The 21,967-nt window shown below is 49.1% G+C and overlaps 2 protein-coding genes across 8 annotated transcripts in view; both read right to left on the bottom strand.

Annotated features, from left to right (window-relative positions):
* Window positions 1–21,967, bottom strand: part of LOC144162430 (latrophilin Cirl-like) — a 234,076-nt gene that overhangs the window by 164,785 nt on the left and 47,324 nt on the right. The window lies entirely within an intron of this gene.
* On the bottom strand, window positions 12,659–16,129 carry LOC144161517 (uncharacterized). Its single transcript, XM_077692176.1, has 4 exons — window positions 15,411–16,129; window positions 13,870–14,138; window positions 13,443–13,503; window positions 12,659–13,283 (listed from the first exon to the last, which is right to left on the bottom strand). The coding sequence occupies exons 1-4, from the start codon at window positions 15,733–15,735 to the stop codon at window positions 12,814–12,816; spliced, it is 1,125 nt and encodes a 374-aa protein (XP_077548302.1). The 5' UTR covers window positions 15,736–16,129; the 3' UTR covers window positions 12,659–12,813.

Raw genomic sequence — 21,967 nt, 5'->3', positions numbered from 1 at the left:
CGCGCTATGAACCAGGCGTCTATCCGATTGCTTCATTCCGACATGGTCGAAACTCAGTCGAAACTCACACGACAACCGAAGAATTCGTCACGAGAAAGCTTGGAGTTCCACGATCGTCGTCGTTAGACGGAGGGGTGCATCATTTTTTTTTGTGTGTTTGAGCAAACCTTTCCAATAAATCTCTCTCTCTCTCTCTCTCTCTCTCTCTCTCTCTCTCTCTCTCTCTCTCTCTGTCTATATATATATATATATATATATATATATATATATATATATATATATATATATATATATATATATATATATATATATATATATATATATATATATATATATATATATACACAGCTATCGCTCTCACACAGGAATGTTGTATATTTTTCGCGTATAATAGTCGGTAGGTAAACAAACCCTGCCGTCGGCTCTCAAGCTCAGTCCGAATGCAGCGGCTGCTGTGAGCTGCCAAAGGAACAGGCAGCCGATCTTTGTGGTTGTACAGTTAGAAGTATGTTACTGCACAGCTCACTGTCATGGTCGCCAGCATTCATTTTCGGCAGCCTACTCTTTGGCTGGTAGATTTAGCTGGTAGATTTACATTTTGGCTGGTAGATATAAAAATTGCGCTTTCGAACTTTCTAGGGCCAAACCAGGAAAATCATTTAAATTCAAGGTGTTTCAAGGCACACCCTCCTTTTGGTACAGAGAGCATATACTCCATAAAAATCGGTTGTCTCTTGCTTTGACTCGGCAGTTACAATTTGCCAACAAGAGGTGAGCGAGTGACTGCTCCGACGAGTGTAACCTTCAAGCTGTTGAACAGAATCCCGCCAAAACAAAACAAAAAAAAAAAAACGAGCTTTTTTACATTCGCTGCAGGAACTGCCCCACCCTAAATTCTTCTAGGAGAAGCTCAATTGATTAACCTGACGCTTGAAAAGAAACCTCTATCATGCACCGGCGGCCCAAAGGAACGGAAGGAAGATGGCTATAATGAACGCGTGTTTTCCCCGCCTGGGTCAATTGAGGGAGTAACAAATATAAAGCACCCCACCTATGCGATCTATAGGCGCAACAAACGCACCAGGAACGACTGCTGTGCAACAAAAGTTCGAACAAAAAAGCCTACAAAGGTATGTAAGGGAAAAGCCAGCGCGCCAAAACAGACTAAAGAAAACAATGCCCGTTGGGCTGCAGGCAATAATGCAAAATAGGGGGTTCCAGCCGGACAGCAAATGAGCGGTTCAAGGCCTAGCACGTAGTTATAGATGGAGGGCGACAACAAAAAGACAAAAGAGGGGGAGAGAGAGACGCAAGAAGCGCGAAGACACTGAGGGGAGAGAGACACCGAACGGGACGCTCAAATGCACAAACGCCCCCCACGCAAGCTGGCGGCAGTTTCGATTTCGGGCCACGCTGGGGCCCCCTGGTGGGCGTGGATGGAGTCGGGTCGTTGGTGCAGCTGACGCCATGGCGGCATGCCGCCTCTCGGAAAACATTACCCGGGAGCTCTTCTGAGCGGACGGGGGCCGGCAGCGAGTCGGGGGCGGTAGCAGATGGTCCAGGGAGGGGGTGAAACAAAAGAAGGGAACGCGTGAAGTTAGAACAATGCCGCGAACAAAAAACGGGGGAAACTTGGGGAGAAAGTCTCGCCCTCACCCTCGGTGGTGCCTACTCGCTTCTGCCCGTAAATGAAGTGTATTTAAAATAGCCCGCAACAGATTCCCAATCTCTACACACCCAAAATCGTCACGAATATGTGAAAGCAGCCTTCCGTGAGAGTGCGCAGTACGATGACGGGCAGCAGGACGAAAAATATTGCGATCGGCTATGAAGAACGACGACACAAAAGTGTCTAAACATGCAATATCCGCAGATGCAAATATCTGTGTATATATTTTACCGGAGCAGCGAAACTTCGGCAATATGTTTTTTTTTTCTTTTTTTACTTTGCTAACAACGTGTCATTTTATCCCGTATTGGCGGTGCTTACCACACCACTTGGATATACCTTCTTGAGCATAATAATAATAATAATAATAATAATAATAATAATAATAATAATAATAATAATAATAATAATAATAATAATAATAATAATCACCACCACCACCACCTGCCTATCTACGCCCACTGCAGTGCAAAGGCCTCTCCCATTATTCTTCAATTACCCAGGTCCTGTGCTAACTGCGACCAATTTATCCCCGCAAACTCCTTGATCTCATCTGCCCATCTAACTTTCTGCCGCCCCCTGCAACGCTTGCCTTCTCTAGGGATCCACTCTGTCACCCTTAATGACCAATGGTTATCTTGCCTTCGGATTACATGCCCTGCCCACGTCCATTTCTTCTTCTTAATTTCTACTAATATGTCTTTAACACCAGTTTGCTCCCTGACCCACTCCACTCTCTTCTTGTCACTTAATGTTACACCTATCATCTTCTGCTCCATTGCCCGCTGAGTCGTCCTCAATTTAAGTTGAACCCTCTTAGTGAGCCCCCAAGTTTCTGCCCCGTAGGTGAGTACCGGTAAGATGCAGACCTTTTTGAGCAGGGGCATTTTATCACAGGATGTGACGCATGGCTATCTCTCAGGGGAAAGTCTGTCTGTGCGTCCGTAGCGTTACATCCTGTACTTTTAGCGCTCCGTTATAGACCAAGCATAACTGTAAAGTCATAAGGCCGCCAGGCTTAGAATTCCAATTTCCAAAGGGGCCTTTGCGCAGCTGAAGTGTGTACGTGTTGTCGCGGCTAACAGCAGATTTTTTTCTCAGATCCAGCCGGGGCTCTTTGCGATGTCGGCGCACACTTTGGTTAAGTCAAGAGGAACAGCGAAACCACTTGTAGACCCTGCTTAGACGCTTCATTGGAGCAAAATCAATCGGAAGCGGACGGTGCTGGAAATACCTTCCCGGCTGCTTTAACGCGTCATTAAACTGAAAACGTGGGTGACGTCATACCCTGCCAGCCACGTGACATCACTTGCTAACGCACCTGCAAGTCCCCAACGCCGCCATTCAAGCTGCTCTTGCGACGAGGATTATCTTGCGCACAACGTGCCAGAACGAAGACACGAAATGATCGCTTAATGCTAAAAGGCCGGACGTCGAGAATTTTATGACAGAGATATATCCTATACTGACACTAAATGCATGCGCTAGAGTATTGTAGTAGCTGATTAGTTAGGTTATCCTGGGAACGGTTAAAAATAAGCATTTTGCCTTCCACCGCATGTACTACAAGCAAAGAAAAGACTGCTGCAGTTGGACGGTACCACGCCGCCATAAATTTTACCTTAGAACGTTTAGCTTTAGAACGGTAGCTTTAGACCGTTTAGTTTTAGAACGTTTAGCTTTAGAACGTTTAGCTTAGAAAATTTAGCTTTAGAACGGTACCACGCCGCCATTTTAGCTTAGTGAACTCCGTGGGAGTGCCCTTATATAAGCACGTTTGACAAGGGTGCTAGACTGTTCCTAGCCATTTTCCTTCCTTAGAGCATTTCAAAGGATGTGAAAATGAATGTTGTGTTCCTGAACTTCCATATTTCGACGCTAGCACACATCTGGCCGGCGCATAGTCCAACAGAGCATGCGCATCTCCTCTTCTAGTGCGAGAAAACCTCCGCATTGATTATAGGGTTATTCTGTTTTTCCCCGTCTGGCGCCTCCCTGTGCGCGAGAGTTACGACCGATGATTCCCAACTTCCTTCTGGTAAAAGAAACAGCATAGCCGGGAATGTTGGGCGATCGGCGAGCTCCGCTCAGCTCGTCCGAGAGAAACAAAAGCACCGGCTTCTCCCGTGGTGCAGTTCACTTGGTTTTGGAAAACAGTTTGGAAGACAACAAACAACGCTATAGAGGAACGCCGCGTCTGGGGGGAGGAGCTCATAATGGGCGCAAATTGCTAGCGTCGAAGGAAAGCGGCGGAGGCCGTATTTATAATGGCTCAAAAGGAATGCGGCGGGCAGTTAATTTGCCCTGGAAAGGATAGAGCGGCCACGCTGCTCTGAAAGGGGCCTGGAAAATAAAATACAACTTTGCTGTATTTGAAGGAACTCGGCTTTGACCAATAACTCCAAGAGCTTCACAATACCGCGGGAATCAAAGCGGTGATCTTTACGCCTTGAAACCGGCAACTTGCAACGACGTCTGTTAGCAACTACGGGGAACAATGACATAAGCAGCCAATTGAAAATAAAAAAAGCGCTTCCCGAGGTCAATATCTAGCGTTGCGCCACTAGTGCAAGTTGCGCCGATATTTTAACAAAAACAGAAGAAATTATGAAAAAAAAAGTTTAAATTTACTTCTACAGTGACGTAATATTGGCCTAAGTATCGTATTATTGGCCAGCACTAAAGCATATTACCCTTGTTTCAACTTCCCGTTCGCATTCAAGTGATCCTGGTTCGAACGGAACCAGAGGTCCCATTGCTTCATTATTATCTATATTATTCATAGAATGCTTGCGATAAAAGTGGTATCAACTTGTTCGGGAGAAAGCAGTCCCTTTGTCTTCCCGGCGGTTTAACGTATATAGAAGTTTCAGCACCTTCGAGCAACAGGCGTGGCTTCCTGCGCAAGTCTGTGAGCGTGAGAATCGAAGCCGCAGCTTGAACGGCGTTAGTAATACGACAGCGGCAACGCCGCTTCTGTCAGGCCTAAAGGCTTCGACCCCAAGGACTCAACCACACGGGTCCTTCTTCCCCGAGGCGCTTCATGTCGCCGATGCCACCGAATAACGCCCGCGCCGACAGACCAGGAGCAGGGGGAAGCTACGCCTATCAAAGAAGACCCCGACCCTCGCGGACGTAACCATTACTCCATCCGGGCTCCTCTGCGACGTATCCCCGCCGCCGAAGGGAAGCAGCGAGTTCGCCTCTGAGGCTAATAAATTCATGAACCCATAAGTCCGGCCGACGAGGGAGGACAGATGGGCGATTTATTCCGCGAGACACTGCAGCGTGTAGCGCTGATCAAGATCGTATACTTCCTGCGGCGCTGCTTCTGTTTCGGCGCAACCCCCTCTTATTCTTCGGACGCCCTATCTGGGGGCACAGCGCGGCCCTTTCGGTTCTTTCTGCTGCACTTCCGAAGCGTCTCGCCTGCTACTTAGCGCTGCCATTTCTCCTGAAGGAGCACCGTCTTTTGTTGCTCGTAATGGCCCTGTTTTTCGATCACCCCCCGTTCCCCTCTCCGGGGGCGAACGGGCCGAGGGGCAGCCGCCGGGGCTACTCGCGTTCCGGGGGCCCCGCAAAACAGCGCACAAGACGGCAGCGGCATCATGTCGAAGTGGATGGAGGAGAAGGCAGCAGGTCGAAGACGCAACGCCACTCCTAGGTCCGGGAGCGCGCGGCTAAAAAGCGGCCCCTCCCTCCGCCATCTCCCCTCGCCTTCCTTCGGGAGCACCCCCCGTTCGATCGGACTGGGAGGACGCAACAAACAAGGAAAACGGCCGAACGAAAACAATGACGTTCCAGCTAGGAAGCAGCAGCGAAGCATAATTACGGGAGCAGAGGACTCAAAACGACCGAGCAGAAGATCGGCCCCCGGACGAAAGCGAAGCTGCAGACGATATCCGACAAGAAGCGCGAGCCCCGGCCGCATGCAGACGACCGCGTGAAAAAGTAGCAGACGACGCGCGGCGTCGACGACGCTTTGAGGCGGAATAGTAGCGGAAAAAGAAAAAAAGAAAAGAAAGAGCAGAAAGAAAAAGAAAGAGAGCAGACGGCACAAGTGACCGGGCAGGCTACCGACTTGAGGACGCCCGGCGAGGTTCAGGGAGGGGTAATTTGCAGGTTGCCCGGCAAGCCAGCGAGCCACGGCACCTTCTGCGTCTTCCCGGCTGCTAGCTGTGGGAGCCCGCAGGGCATTTTCTTCTCTTCGTATTTCTCTTCTCCTCCACCTCGTCGTAATCCACCTGCTGTTTGGGAGCGTGTCGAACACGCTCGAGTTATGAAGCCACTGCGAAGGTGCCAGCCAGCCACGCGGGAAGCGGAGACTAGGAAGAAAGAAAACCGAGCGACTGCTCGCAGACAATCTACAAGCAAACCTCAAAAAGAAAAACTATTGCGCAGAAATCCTACAAAAAGCTAAAGTAGACGAAAAACCACGAAAAGCCGAAGCAAACACGACGCCGGTTGAACCTGCTGTAGCGCCCACGAAGACCGATCTACGGCCCGTGTCCATTCGCGCTCCTTGAACGGTTGACTCGAGATCGGTCGCTTGCGTGATGCGAGAAAGCGTAGCGAGGAACCTGGCAAAAGGAACGCGCAAATCTATACTCTCGAACCAGTGGCCTGCGCGGTTGCGTGAGCGTGGAACTGACGGAGACACGAAAAGTGGGTGTCTGCGAGTTCTTGCATCGCACGAGAGTTCTTCGGTCGCATGGCACCCCTGGAATGACAGCGCACGCTCGTGCCGGAAGACGTGATTTTAGGCCTTGCTCTGCTCTGAGGAGCGGACCGTTTCGCAATGTCGGAAAACCGCGCCACGCCATTAGTGAGGCCTGGCTACAGGGACAGTTCGGCCGATAGCTGGGCGTAAGGCTTTTTCTTATTTCCGACGCTGTTGAGAAATTCCCGGAAGTGCACAACACAAATGTACGACACCCTGACCATTGCGGCGCCATAACCCCGTGCGAGTTTCAGGGTCCGCTCGTGTACATTAAACATGGGACGAGTACGGGTCCCCTAAATAAGCGAAACAACGAATGAATGAATGAATGAATGAATGAATGAATGAATGAATGAATGAATGAATGAATGCCGAAAGGAATAGCTCTCCAGACAACTGTAGAGGGCGCATACCCCGACGACGAGGAACCGACCTCCGAAGTTCGTGTGATATGTTTAGCGTTTGGATATTGATTTCACCAAAAGAAAAAGGGCCCACTACGCGGACTCGGACTGGGGCAGTTATCGTGAAAGGTAAGGACCTCACACCACGATGCCGAACACAGAGACCTTCCTAGCCGAGCCTCAAGAGAATATACGTAATATCCAAAGCGAATCACCGGACGGCGCTAGGAGCCCAAAGGAAGTTTTATTCGAGGAAACAGTGCGGTTCAACTTCACCACAATACAGTCCATTGACCAATTCACGAAGCCAACAGCGAGATTTCGGTCAATCATCGGGTATGTTTTGACAATTTATGTACTGTTTGTATCAAGTGCATTTTCATCGCCAGTTCGTGCTTTGATACCATCACTCCCCCTTATGTTAATACTCCACGAGGCTACCTTCCGGGAAAACAAATAATAATAATAATATTAATAATAATAATAATAATAATAATAATAATAATAATACTTTATTGCCCGTATTTGTGCAAGTACAGAGTAGCGGGCCCGTCAAAGCCTACTTAGGCTTGAGGGACTGGGCCCGGCAAGTCGACGAAGCGAAAGAAAAAAAAGGCAAATAAGTACATAATGTCACCTAGATATCAACAAAACATAGCCACCTAACAAGATAAGTATGCGTATAATGAAAGATACAAAATTTACAAACAATCAGGAAACTGTACCATGTAATCATTCAAAGTTTTCTTAAGTTGCCTTTTTGAAGAGGCCGAAAAAATTTCTTCCGGCAACTCATTAAATATTTTGGCTACATAAACACATCTTCGTGCCGTACCGTACCGAGTACGTGAACGAGGAACAACAAAACGAGGTTGCGAACGCACAAATCTAACAGGCTTGTTTTCAACCTTAAAATCAGACTCCCAAAAGTGAGTGGTAACTACAGTTTGTACAACAAGACTATCAAATGAAGGCAAGTACAACGCTTTGAAAATGTCTGTAGAATTGTACATAGGAGAACCATAAGCTATAGATTTTAATATGTTTTTCAGGACAGAATCAACTCGAGTTTTCCAACGTGAAGAACAGCTACCAAAAATGGTAATGCCATATCTTAAAACACTATATGCGAGAGCATGCGCGATACTTTTCTTAACATGCATGGGAACAAACGTTTTCATATTAAATAGTACACACGCCACCTTACGAAGCTTACCACAAACATACGATAAATGGTGTTGCCACGTCAATGCACAGTCAAAAAAAATTCCTAAATACTTGACATATTCAACATATTCAACCACATTACATTGGCAAGGATGGTGATGGTCATGTAAATATACAGGAATATTGATCAATGTAGTTTTCAATGGATTTCGAAAGCAAATCATTTTAGTTTTGTTGGAATTTATAGTAATGCGATTTTGAGAAAACCAACTTACCGCGTTATTTATGTCACTTTGTAAAACATTTACCGCTCTTCCATAGTCGAGATGCTTTGAAAGTAAAACTGTGTCATCGGCGTATTGAAAGACTTTACATTTAGCAATTGCCGAAGGAAAATCATTCATGTAAAGATTGAAGAGGAGTGGAGATAAAATTGAACCCTGTGGTACACCGGTTAATAAAGGCAGAGGAGTGCTGAATTCTACATGGTTATCCGTAGCAACAACCTGAAATCGACCGCATAGATATTGATTTAGTAGATCGTAAAACGGCCCCCGGAAACCTAATAAGTATAGTTTGCGTAACAATATTTTATGGCAAACAGAGTCAAACGCTTTTGTTATATCTAAAAATAAAGCACAGGCGAAGAGATTGCATTCAAAAGCGGAGTACAGTTCGTCCGCAAATTCTTCCAACAGTGTAATAGTTCCACGTCCGGCAACGAACCCAAACTGCCGAGGTGAAATTACGAAAAAATTTTCAAGAAAGGAGGACATCGTTACCAGAAGAAATTTTTCTAATATTTGAGACAGGATGGGCAGTATAGAAATGGGCCTATATGAGTTTACATTATCTTTCGGACCTGCTTTGTGGAGAGGACGTACAATAGCAGTTTTTAATGCCATGGGAATATCTGCACCGTTTATGAAGCCATTTAAAATGAAAAGAACGACATCTGCTAAAGGCTCGAAATTTCTACGAAGTGTATCAATAGACATACCGTCCAAACCGGCAGGCTTATTCGAACGAAAACTGAACACAATGGTTTTGAGGTCAGATTTGGATAAACGAGGTAAAAACGCTGACGAGGGAATGGAGTCTTTAAGTGTGCAGGGCCCACCAGAAAGTTCCGAGGGTTCAGGTACGTTTCTAAAAGCCCGATTAAACTCATTTGCTACATCAATCGGATCATCATGGAACGATGAAAAAATGGAACACCTATTGCTCACATGACCGCGTAAAGCGTTCACAAGAGACCAGGTCTTCCTCGGATTCTTTGAATGTTGATTAAATTGTTTAAAGTAATGCCGGCGCTTGGCCGCTCGTAAGAGGGCGACGACCCTATTACGTGCGGTTTTATAATTTATGCGCAACTCATGGTCTCCAGGTGACCGCTTAACCCGTTTCCACAACCAATCTCTGTACGAGATAGCCTGCATCACCTCGGAAGTTATCCAGCAGCAATCCTTACGGCGCTTTTTGGACACTAAAACCGTGCTGGAACGTTCGAAAGTTTTCAGCTGTTCACATAAGTGTTCATAAACCGTACCAGGGGAACCGTTCAGCATTAACGCCGACCAATTGAAGTTAGACACCAAACTATCAAACTTATTTTTGTTCACGAAAGAAAAACGAACGTCGCTATCTGAATTTCCTTCCACCGTATATGCTCTAGACGAAGCAGAGTTAGCCGAAAGGCGACAGGCCACAAAATAATGATCAGCCAACTTTTTAGTGATGACGTAGGAAGCAAAAGAAAAGTTTTCGGCCCTGACAAAGATATGATCCAAGCACGATGTAACCAGCTTATCACATACCACTTCTTCACGCGTAGGAACATTTACAGTGCACTCAAGACCGTGTGACGAAAGCAATCCCAAATAGTAATAATAGCAATAATAATAATAATAATAATAATAATAATAATAATATTATAATCGTCATCATACAATTGAAATCAACTTTGGTCTGCGCCGGGGGATCACGCAATGCAAGGTTGATGTTCTAGGCCGCGCAGTGCCGCGGCGCAGACGACGCTTTAAAGTGGAGCTTTTTTTTTTTTTCCTTACTGATGGCGGTCGCCCACACCAGAACGACCTGCAGGAAAGCCAACTTCCTCCGGCGATGGTGATGATCGTGGGTGATGCGAAAAACGATTGATACGCGAAGATTCCTCTGGTCCAAAGGCAATTAGAAAAGCTCTCTCCGATATATTATACTCGCAATCCTGAAACCTGGAAAGTAACAAAATGCCGAACAAATTATGGGGAACAAATGTTGCGACACAGATTGCCGTCTTTGCTTAATAATTATCCAGACATTTCTACCATTCCTTTTAACCATCTACGCAGCATCTTTACACTCAACTCATGATGTTGTTATTAGTATAAATATCTTTCTCTTTCTTGCTATTGTATTTCGCAAGCTTACTACTTTTCGAAACCTTGCTCAGTATGTATTTTGAGTGCAGTTTATAGTCACTGCATATATTGTATATACGTTTTTTGTTTGTGTGTTTTTTGTTAATATTAGCCAATGCCGTTTGCCGCCTGTCTGCACCGGGGGGCTGGGGCTCGTCAAGCTGTTATTACGGCTTTTTTCCCGGCTCCCTTTGCGCGAAAGTGATTTGTTTTTTGTTTTTTCGCGCAAGAATAAAAATCAAATCAATCAATCAATCAATGCCTTCAAATCCCAAAAGTCAAAGTCCGAAATCCAAATCGCAACGCCCACAATACCCTGCAGGAAAGCCAACTTACACAGTGGGTTTCCAAAGAGGCACACCAAACGCAGGTGCACAGTCAACACGTTATTCTTGGCCAATCCCCCCGAGTGGCTACGTTCTAAACACTTCAAGGACATCGTCATCATCAAAGTCCTAGCTCGGACGACAACGAACGACTCCCTTACGAGATTGGACTTTGATTCGCCTCGGTTTGCGGCGAAAGAAGGCTTCGCGTTTCGACCATTTTTGTCGTTAGACGAAGGGGTTTTGGATTTTTTGGGTCGTGGTATGCCTGTCGTTGGCCGTCAACCGAATCCGCATTGTTGGCGGCTTGGATTAATCACTCGGATGCATGGCGGTGAAGCTGGAGCACGGAGTTAGACGTGTGTGACCCAGACGCACCCGTTTCAAGACAAGATGCATGGCCATACAGCGATGAAATGTGCTCTTGGGCTGGTTGGTGCCTCATTGATAAAAGATAAAAGCGCCAAAAAACAGCGCAAATAGGAAGCCGGACGGCGTATAGGCGGTTCCTAGTCAGCTAAGCCAAGCGAAGCGTGGCGCCATCTAGGGGAATGTTTGAAGCTATATCCACGTGCATGTGGCCCTCAATGTAATCGTTCAGAACCGCTTGGTCTCGTAGTGTAGTAGGGTTCCGCTCCTGCAAAACAAGCATCCTAACCCGGCTTCAAATTGCGTTACTTTTTTTTCATTTTCAATGGTTTGTCATACTTGAGGATGAATATTTTTATCGTGCATATAATCTACTTATCACACCTTTATGCATTATAAATGGGATTACGGGTATTTTCGTTGCCTTTTGGTCAGTTTCAGTTCTTGCGGATTTTCCCCTTTTAGGTCGGTTCGGTTATTTCCGTTGAAGATTTTTCTACACCGTCGTTTTCGACCATTGCAGGTCCGTTCTGGCTGTTATTTATTTCAGTTAGGGTCGTTTTGTATGCTTTAGGTACGTTTATGCTGTGATACTATAACCCCCATAAGCAAGCTCAGGTGACGGCTGGCCGTACTGACTAGGAAACGCATATACGCGGACGGACGAGGCAAATACGCTACCCACTTTTTTTTGTTTCGCCCATTCTCTTGCCATGCGGCATATTATAGGAGGTTTGAAACAAAGAAAAAGGAAGAAAACAATATATTTTAAGAAAAAAACGGTGGGTTGAATACGTTTTATATGAATACACACAAAAAACACAAAGCCGTTAAAACAAGGCAATAAAATATATTTAAGCCACCGTCTCCGTTTTTGAGAATAAATTCCGCGTAGCGCATCACTGTCGTCCTTGTTCCTAGTTGTGCGCTGCTTCTTTATTATTATTTTTTTCGTATGGGTGTTCACGCACCGAACATGCACCTTGGCTATGAGGCACATCGTATAATGGAGGGCTCCGAATTAATTTTGACCGCCTGAGAGGAGCGGCCACCGCGGCCGGGAGGCGAACCCGGCCGCGCCCTTGGTCTCCGCAGCACACCGCCTTTGCAACCCAGTCGTTTTTTAGAAACGGATAATCTCTTACTTTTAATTTATTTCCGTTATTTGTTCTGTGTTCCCCGTAAAAAAAAACAAAAATAAAAACTTCGGGGGAACAACACGCTCCAGCCAAGCTATAGCAGGTTAAGAACCAATAAAATAAACAGGAATGGGCGGAAGCCCAAAGGCACTATCCTATAAAACCAATTTGACCTCTTACCTCTGCTAGAACAGACAACAGAAATAGTTACCTGTTCTATCTATAAGAACTATGTGCGATCGTTTAAGCTTTTCGGCAGCCGAAGATCAGCCGACGGTTTTTAATCTATCCGTGACATGGCCTGCGTGCGGGAAAAAGTAACAAAGAAAAAAAAAGCCTTTGCCACTGAGCCACCGCGGCTTTTCTTTTCTTTATTCCCTTTTTTAGATATGAAATAAAACACGGGCGGGTCTGTCGGTTGATAAAAAACGCGTCAGTCTCGCTTAGGCTGACGCTCTGAGCCACCGCGGAGGGTTCTCTCTAACAACCGAGCGGCCCCTCGGGGATGGATTAAAAGACGGCTGCAAGAGAAGGCGTAGTTGTTTACTCGCTATCAACACCAAACGATAACAGCGGGACAGAAAGGAGCCAGACGACGCCTAGACGGGTGCCAGCCGGCTCTTCTTTCTGAGAGCGCGACGGGGCGGCAGCCTGCGGTAGAGGTGGAAGGCCCAGGCCAGCAGGAAGATGACGCTGCCCACGCCCAGCACGGCCAGCACGGGGTCCAGGCCGGGGGTTTCGGCAGCACCGCGCGCGAGGTCCGCGCCGTTGGACTCTGGCAGCGCGTCGTCGCCCGCGGACGGGACGCCGGCGCCAACCGTCTTGCTCTCCAGCACCGAGCACGGCGTCGCGCAGTGGGTGCAGCCCGCGGACACCGTCAGGCAGTAGCGGAGCTCCGGCTTCAGGTGGTGCACGTAGAAGACGCTGTTCTGCACCACCTGAAGGCCACGGCACGGCCACGGATAGCACGCGCCCGAGAGGAGAAGAACGTCACTCGTGGCAATGCAACAGCGCGACGCCGGCTGGACGGGTCTGAATCTAAAGGGCTGTTCGAAATGCGTAAGCGTTTCTCACGAGAATAACCTTACGTCCGTTTTGAAGCGCCCCGTGTGTCACATTTGCGCCGGATAAGAAAAAAACACGCTTCTAATTAAACTCCTCAGGGTATTCTTTATTGCTTCAGCATTGCGATCTTCATGTGAGTGAATGCCGTCTGTCCCCTGTGCACTTACACATCCGCCAGAGCACGTTGGAAGCCTCGGAGCCTTCATATTTGCATAGAGGATCGCCTGTATAGCGCATATGCAACGACCAGGAAATCCTTGAGGCACACATCATCCATACGCGAAATGACAACTCCGTCAGCATGGCGTAGATTGACTTGCACAAACAGGAGCATGATCACCTAAGTCATGGATTGTAATCTTTGCGCATGTGCATTTTTTATGGAAACAAGCCCTTGCCTTCGCAATTTTATTATTTTGTGTTTCATTGTTTTTATTTCCCGGGGTATATATTAAGCTGCGGCAAAATAAACCCTTTGTTGTTAGCCAGCGCCCAGTCTCGCGTCGTCTTCTCTGTGTCCTGTCCTAGCGCTATTATCAAAGTAAGTATGTACCAACAAGCCCATATTAACGCAGCTTTCCCCCATCTCAACAGACGTCAGTCAATTCAATTCCCTCAGTTGCGCAAAGCGACACACTCCGCAAGCTCCGCTCGTGTACCTGGTATCGCGCCACGAGCGGCGGCCTCCCCGCCAGCCGGTCGCAGCTTCCCTGGAACAGGCGGGCCATGAACAGGCGGCAGGCGGGCTCGGAGCTGTTGACGCGCATCGAGGCGCCCAGCGTCCGCCCGTCGGGCTCCATGCTCCAGCGGAGGCTCTGGCCCGGGCCGTGCTCGCAGCAGCGGTCCTTGGGAGCTTGGCCTTCGAGGCATCCAGCGGGACGTACGTGTGCGCGGGGATAGACGCGCACGGTTTGTCGTTTTCCCGTGTAGCGACGCCAGAAACATCAAAGCCCATTCCTTAAGCAAAACACGGTTAAAACGCCAAGCTTCCTGCCATGTAACCGGAGTCAAAGTCTAAAACCCAAACTGCTTCGGCCGTGTCGGAACGGCGTCATCGGGCGGACGTCGGCTTCATAACGCGAGGGACTCAGGTTCTATTGCGACCAAGCGGTTTTCTATCTTTTGAGGAGCTTGGTGTGCCTTCGCTTGTCAAATTCATTGGGTGACGTTGGCTTTCCTGCAATGCGTCTCGGTGTTGCATTCTACGGCGCAAGGAAGGCACACAAAGCTTCGCTTCAAAAACGTCACGCTTCGATACCAAATGCCCGGTCTTTTCTTGTTTGTGTGTGGTACAGTGCGCAACACCCTTGTCTATAACACTAAGTTCAACTTCAACTAGTTACCTCTGAAAACTGCGTACTCAAACTTGTCACAAAAAACGTGAGGTCAAAATATATGCTTAAGACTCCAGAATGACACAATAGTTTTTGTCAAAGGCTCTTCGGCCGAGGCAACATAAGGCTATAAGTACTTAACCTGTGTTATAGACAAGTGCGTTGCCCTCTGTACGTGTGTCTGTGCGCGTCTCATCAACGGTTAGTCACTTCACGAGAGTGTAACTGTACGCTGGTGACGCACCTTTGCAATCAGCAAGATTAAGTTCACAGCGAAAAAATAGGCAATCCATGCGGGGACATCCGAACAGATGCGCACGATGGTCACCAGCCGTAGTAGGCGATCTTAAAGTGAAACTCCGTGCAAGTAGCCTCAGAAAAGCTCCTACAGCCAGCATTACTGGGAAACCGAAATTAAGTTGCAGCAAAGGTTTGGAAGTGGGCTAGCTCATGTTTGAACATCGCGCAATCAACAAGAGCGCGGTGTGTCACGAAAACGTACACGACGTATACAAAAATGGCAGGGTGAAGAGCTTCACCCCGCCAGTCCTCGTTCTTTGATTTCGCTGTACACCTTTTTTGCGTTGCACGGCGCTCTCCTTGATTTTAAGAAGTCCACAACCCATCTTACGAAGCCGACCGGAGCCAGAAATGCGCCACACAATAGCGAATTTCACTAAGTAAAAGCATGACGCTCAATCGCTTTCGCTCCGGGATCCGACAACTGTTCGTGAAATCGAGAGATTCGCTCGATCGAATGTGGTCTGTACGCGGCATACGAGAAAATAAAGCGACACCTGTGAGCAGGGCGACGGGCGAGCGTATCTCTGGAGTGGCGGCGCGCGTGGCCGGCGTGAGCGTGACGCAGTAGAGGCCCTGCGGCAGGCGCCTGAAGCGCACGGGGGCGTCGTGCCTGATAAGAGGCAGGCTGCGGTTGGCCACGGCCACCCTCGAGCCCAGGGCGCACGAGTCCGAGTAGCGGCGCAGCCGCCACAGCACCAGCTCCACGTACTCGTCACGGGCCGGGCGGCCGCCTTGGACCCGCAGCAGCTCCACGTGGCCCGACCAACTCTCCAGCTGGACCAGCACCACGGCCGCCGACATCAACTGCAGCGCGGCCATGCGGCGTCACTCGAGAGATACAAGGGGGCGAGCGATCCAGCAGTAACGACTAGGATGCGCAAGCGGTGATCGCGACGAACGCCGTCGGTGTGTGTGCGCACGGCACGGATGAGGGAGACGAAGACGACGACGATGACGAAGATGACGATGATACTGTTGACTATAGGGCTGGCGGTAAGAAAGCTGGCGGTAAGAATTGACAGAAACGAGGGAGTGTAATACTGTTATGACTTTATGCCCGTTATATGTGATACGGTTCAGACCTGGCAGTAATGAAATTACAGTAATTAAATTACTTTTTGCTGTAATGAATAGTGTAATAAATTGCTTTTGAGTGTTGGTAATTTCGCAATGTAATAAATTACTTCAGGCCAGTAATTTCATGGAAATTACTCATTGCTGTCCTCAATTACTTTTGACTACGATATAGGCTGTCCGCTTGTCCCACGGCATAAAAAGTTGACCAAGAAAAAGTTGACCAAGTAGAATTCCAATGCCCACAGAGTCTCTGGGCATTAGAACTCTACGAACGCGAAGGAAACAACGATGTAGTTTCCTTCGTTGGTAGTGTGTGAGTGATAAATTTTCGTTAAAGTAATTTCATTACATCTGAAAAGTAATATTAAAGTAATGTCATTACTTTCGGCCACCTGTAATTTATAAAGTAATTTAGTTACATTTGAGCCAATCTGGGAAAGTAACGACTAATGTAATTTAATTAAGTTTTATAAGTAATTATGTCATCTCTGATACTGTTATGACGGCCGCAACAGGGAAATGAAAAGCGGGGCGAAAGTGGAGAAGCCACGAGTGCTTTGAACTGACGAAGAAATAAATAGCAATTAAGCAAGAATACCCGCCCAGCCGATGCTGTACAAAACACGCCAGGAGACGAAGAAACAACTACCCCTCTGTCTACCGACAACGCTGGGAAAACGCGAAGCTTTAGCCGTTGAGTTTGTAGTGTGATCGCTGAGTTTGATCGTTTGCTTGGCTCGGATTTAGCGCTGGCCGGCGGGTTCGACGCGGGTAGACGCACTAGCTTCGCCTTTTTCCATCGCTGGCGTAGACACCGGGGTAGCTTATCTGTTTGAGGTCAGGTGACAGAATGGAGACGCGTTCCTTGAGCCTGACAGCTGACTTTACTTGCATCATTTAGGAACGAACGACTTCACATTTGCACAGTATTGCCTCGTGATCGCTGTGGTCGACGCTCAGAGGTTTCGCCATCGTGACTCCACGCAGTGTGTTTGCAAACGTGAGATCTACGCAGGAATGGTTTCGGGCTTCCTTTGGGTCCCTATTCGTTGACGACGACGACGAGGCTGTGATTGAGCTGGCGCTCGGCGCCGCATCACCCGCTGATTCACCGTTGCGTCTCGTACGGCGGACCTGCCGTAGCCCGTCGTCCCGTTTGCGAACCTCAAGATTTTCTTGACGTTGCTTGGCCTCTACCGCTTCGGCGAGACGAAACTGCGGATCCTCCAGACGAGTACGCGCGCGTTCGCGTTGCTTGAAGGCAGCCTGTTCCTCTTCTGAAAGAACGACACACGATCTACCCATTACGGTAGCCAATCCCAGGCTGCGAGTATGTCTACTCTGGAGGTACGCACCTCTCTGGTTGGGATTGCCCAACCGAAGAATCCGTCACGAGAAGGCTTCGCGTTCAACCTTCGTCGTGATTCAACCCAACGATCAAACGACAAACTCAACGACTAAAGCTTCGCTTTTTCCCATCGTTGTCGTTAAAACCGAGCGGTGGTTGATTTTTTTTTTCACATCACCTACCATCATTCATCATCATCGTGAGAGAAAGTTGGCTTTCCTTCAGTGCGTATTGGCGTACATCGGCATCAGTAAGGACACTAAAGCATCGCTTTAAAGCGCAACCGGAAAGGGAAGGGACAGTTCCTTGTACGTGTTGTTTTATTCAGCTCCATCCGTGTTCTGTACAGCCTTTGCAGCGCAAGCATTCTAGCCTAAGTTCGACGTGCACCAACTGGCCCGGAGGAGTGATTTACCGCGCCACAGATGTAACGCCCGTGTGACTCCGTCAGCCACGAGTAATCAAGCCGTTTTAGCTTTAACTCGGTTACAACTTAAGAACGGCAACGGAAGTTGCCGCTGTACCTCATCACCGCAGCCGGATGTTACTCCGCGCGCCTCAAGTAGTGCGTTGCTGAGAATATTAGATGCGACTGCATCTCATTCACTCGCCTTGCCCCTCCATACGGCGTTGTCCGTCCACACCCCTCCCCCTACACTATAAAAAAGAATAATAGTTAGCGCCGCCCGGTTTCGATCCCACGACCCTGTGGGCGGGACGCGAGGTACATGGTGCTCTTCCCACTGCGCCACAAAACCAGAACAGAATGAAATGCTACGAACGCGCCTTATATCCTTGACTCATTCAAACTACGTCAGGATGCTACTGATACAACGCATGATGGGGCAACAATGATGGAGTAAAGGTCGTTGCGACAGCGAAGCCCCAAGCATACCACTTAGATAGATTGGCCAATAAAGCATAATAATAATCATAAAACATAATAATCATACGCGTTCCCGACACGTTTCACGCGATTTCAGAATCAATCCAACGGAAACACCAAGTGAACCCCACGATGCGTCGCATCTACACAGGGTTCCCCTTGCGGGGAGGTGGGCGCAATTTTTTTGAACATGCCACGAGCCGTTTCCGTAATTTTCTGCACTTAATATGCTTATAAAGTACTGCAGCGACGGCAGAAAAACTACGCGAGGAAAGGCAAACGATATCACGCATTCATAGCATCTCCGTTCAAAACGCGCCTGCCCGTTGACATCCGGGTCTATCGCTTAGGCGGAGTGACACCGTATATAAGCTATTGCCGAGCTTAACTTGTCAGGCTTAATCTACTGCAAGAGTTGAGTTCCGGTGCTCCATTTGACGGGAGGGAAGTTCTTCAGTTCCTGCAGAATGAAACTAACAGCGCAGCGCATGCCGTAGCGCGACAAAGAGCCGCCATGGAGCAAATGTAAATCACGAAAAAAAAAAAAAAAACAGAGAGGGAGAGAAAGGGGCAGGACGGAAGCGGCGATGGGGGAAAATGATAGCTTATGTCTTTCCTCCTTTTTTCCGCCCCGAAACTGTGTACAGACCGGGTGCACCCGTAACGCATGGGAGACCCAAAACCGTCGGCCAGGTCGGAGACCCCCCGCCAACGAGGCGCGCGCGAAAATCGCCGGAAGTGGACGCGCAGGAATAAAAGGGGGCGCCATCAAGCGTGACGAGCTTGGCGTTCAGCGCCGCCCTTTTAACGCACCGCGTTGGTACGGCGTCTAAACGGAACGAGCGCCTGCGCTGTGCGCATCACGGCATATACGTAGACAGAGCTCACGGTTATTAAGTGCCCCGCTACATGTATCTACGGCATCGTCGGGGTTGGATTTCATAGGGCCCGGAATCATGTTATCCAAGTTACGACGCACTGATTTCACGCCCTTCGAATTTGTAGCTGGCCAACCTTGCGAAATGTAACCGACTTCATTTGTTTGTACTTCAAACCGTGGCATTCGGAAAGCCTCACGAAGCCACGACGCCAAATTCAGCAAAAGAAAATACTCGCTTCCTTCAAAAAACACCACGGTTGTAGCGTAACGAAACGAGAGGTGATGGTTGTTCACTATTCATGAAGGAGAACGGCTTCGTATGCCGGAGGGGCCACGGCCATGCACCGTGGAGCGCTTGGTCCAGTACAGCGATTGGCTCGGAGCGCTTTCCAGCCAGCTGCATAATTAACGCCTCGTGGCTTGCGCCCAGGCTGCTGCGTTGGCTTACGGCTTTCTGAACTAAGCAAGCCACGCACATTTAGGACCAATTTAGGCTTTTCCATCGATCAACCTACGAAGCATTCAATCAATCAATCACTCAATCCAACTCACGTCCGCCAGCTATCTCCAAATCAAGATTTTATGCGCGCGGGGATTTGGGAATTTGAGTCCCGAAGACCTCCGAGCCGTTTATTATGTAGCCTGACTTCATCTGTTCTACGCTCCTGCTCGACGTACAGAGAACACCAGTCCCTGCAAGAGCTTGCGGCTTTTAACTGGCGCATAGTTAATTCATTAGACGGACAAGGCGGACAATTTCAAATCTCTCGCCAGATCAAATAAAACCTCAAAAAAGCGTTGGGCCAGTCCTCTCCGGCAGGCTGAGTGTCTTTCCGCGTTCGGCAGTACGCTGTTACAGCGCGAGTAAATTGGCCGGCGTGTTTCGTAGCGGGGCCCAACCTAAGTGGAATTGGCAAGTACAAGCCCCGCGCGTGGTGCCTGCATACTGGCAGAGTACGGTACTGCAGAGAGGGAACGGCTCCATATCAAGAGTGACGTTTCGACAGACGCGCCATTACCTTGGCGGTGCTGCCGCCCCACGGCGGCGGCCGCGGGGGTTATTCGCTCAAAGCCGCGGTTCATACGGGCCGCCCGTGAGCGCTCTGCTTGGAGCAGACGCCGCCGCGGCTCTCGTCTGCTTGCAGCGCAGACGATATTGAGACGAAACAGACGACGAGGAACGCCCTCCTGCATACTGAACTCATTGAAGGCGACGTCTTATGCGGGTTTCCGCTGAAGCCCGTAACGTGCACACCGGCACCGAGAACCTCCGCGGCCTCCGAGTGCGTGCACTTCCCGCGGCGGGGAACGATATGTTTAGTTTGACAGCGGGGAAGGGGAGGAGGGGGGAGGATCCTGAGGGAGCGCATCCCCGCCGCGGCGCTCTGGATTGGGGTGCAGAGTTTTTGTTTCGGTTTGGCGGGAGATGGCTCGCTTCCTGCATGGCTTCTGTCTTGGCGTGCGCGCGCAGCTGACATCTGCACCGTTTCCCCGTGTTCGGTGCTTCGTGCTGGGTTCTGCTCCTCTTAGGCGAGACTTGACTTCTGCTGCTTCGCTTTGTCGTTCCGTCGTCGCCCCTCCCTAAGGAGGTCGTCTGGCGGTCGCCCTTTGACTTTTTTTTTTACCCCCGCCGGCTTGTTTTGACTCGGGAGCGGAAATAACTCGCTTAGCTTCCTCTTCCGTTCCGAGCCGTGTTTCGGAGACGCTCGACGACGTGCCCTCGTTCGTGGGAGGGAAGGAAGCTTCAGCGGGCTTCGTTCGGTACTGGTGAACCGTGCTTTTGACCTTGGCTTCGCAAATTGAAAACGCCATATGGTGCCGGCGGCAGTCAACAAGCTACACGCAGTCTGGATAGCAGCTTCCTCGCTGAAGGTTTCAAACGGCACGATTACTCATCTCGCGTTGCAGCTTATAGACAACGTAACTGCCATGGTTGCTGTACCCGCACTGTCAATGGTACTCACAGCGGTTTTCTCAGGAAAACAATCGGCACAGTTGTGTCAGGCGTCGTTTGGGGGGCCTCCTTGTTTAACCTCATCAGGTCTACGGTAACGAAGAAGTCTTCGTTAGCGGCTGGGCTGGAATGGAGCTGCCCCCACAAGTTGCTTGGATTCGTTCCGACGGCACACAGCAACCCGGGCAATTTGAAAGGGAAAGTGGGGCTGTGCTGCCAAGCGGGCTGTGTGTAGCCCACAACAAACTTCCCGGGGCAAAGAGTAAGCGAGACAGCGCCCGACTTTGCTGCTCGGATTTGAATAAGTAACGAAGCCTATGGCGAACACGGCGCCGGGAGCCCTCCCCGAGGGACGAAACGGCCCAGCCGCATCCGTGCCTGGTCAGTCCCGAAGTCGAGGGTGCGAGAAACGTAGAAGCACTTCATCACCCAAAGTGGTCTCGCTTTTTCCTCCTCTTCCTTTTTCATCCTCCTTATTTGGCGCCTCTGCAGCCGCGCGTGTCTGTTCGTGCGTACGATTCGCACATACAGATAGAGAGGCACCGATATAGGGCCATCCGAGAAACCAACCGCCGGCCCCCGCGGTTTCGGCGTAATCAGATTGCGCGGCAATCGCCTGTCCCGAGAACGTGGCTCGCATTGCCACTGCCTTGCTTGGTTTCTCGCCGATTGACACGGCTTGGATTCTATTGGCTAGAACGGCGCAATTCTAAGGCGGTAGACGCTCGGAGAAAAAGCAATGAACTTCGGCTGCGCGGCAGCTGTTGGCCAATGAGGGTGTGTAGATCTTTTTCGCTTGCCTCGAGCAACATCCCTTGGTTTTGCTGCATAAAAATCCCAAAGAACGCGACGCTTTCAAGGGACGACGTGTAGTCAACGCGTCTGTGGGTTTGCTAATATATATAT

The sequence above is a fragment of the Haemaphysalis longicornis genome, unplaced genomic scaffold (genome assembly GCF_048455015.1).
Source record: "Haemaphysalis longicornis isolate Haplotype H1 unplaced genomic scaffold, Haemaphysalis longicornis Haplotype H1 scaffold_12, whole genome shotgun sequence".
Classification (NCBI taxonomy): domain Eukaryota; kingdom Metazoa; phylum Arthropoda; class Arachnida; order Ixodida; family Ixodidae; genus Haemaphysalis; species Haemaphysalis longicornis.
Note: the sequence above shows the minus strand (reverse complement) of the source record. Positions and strands in the feature narration are given on the sequence as shown.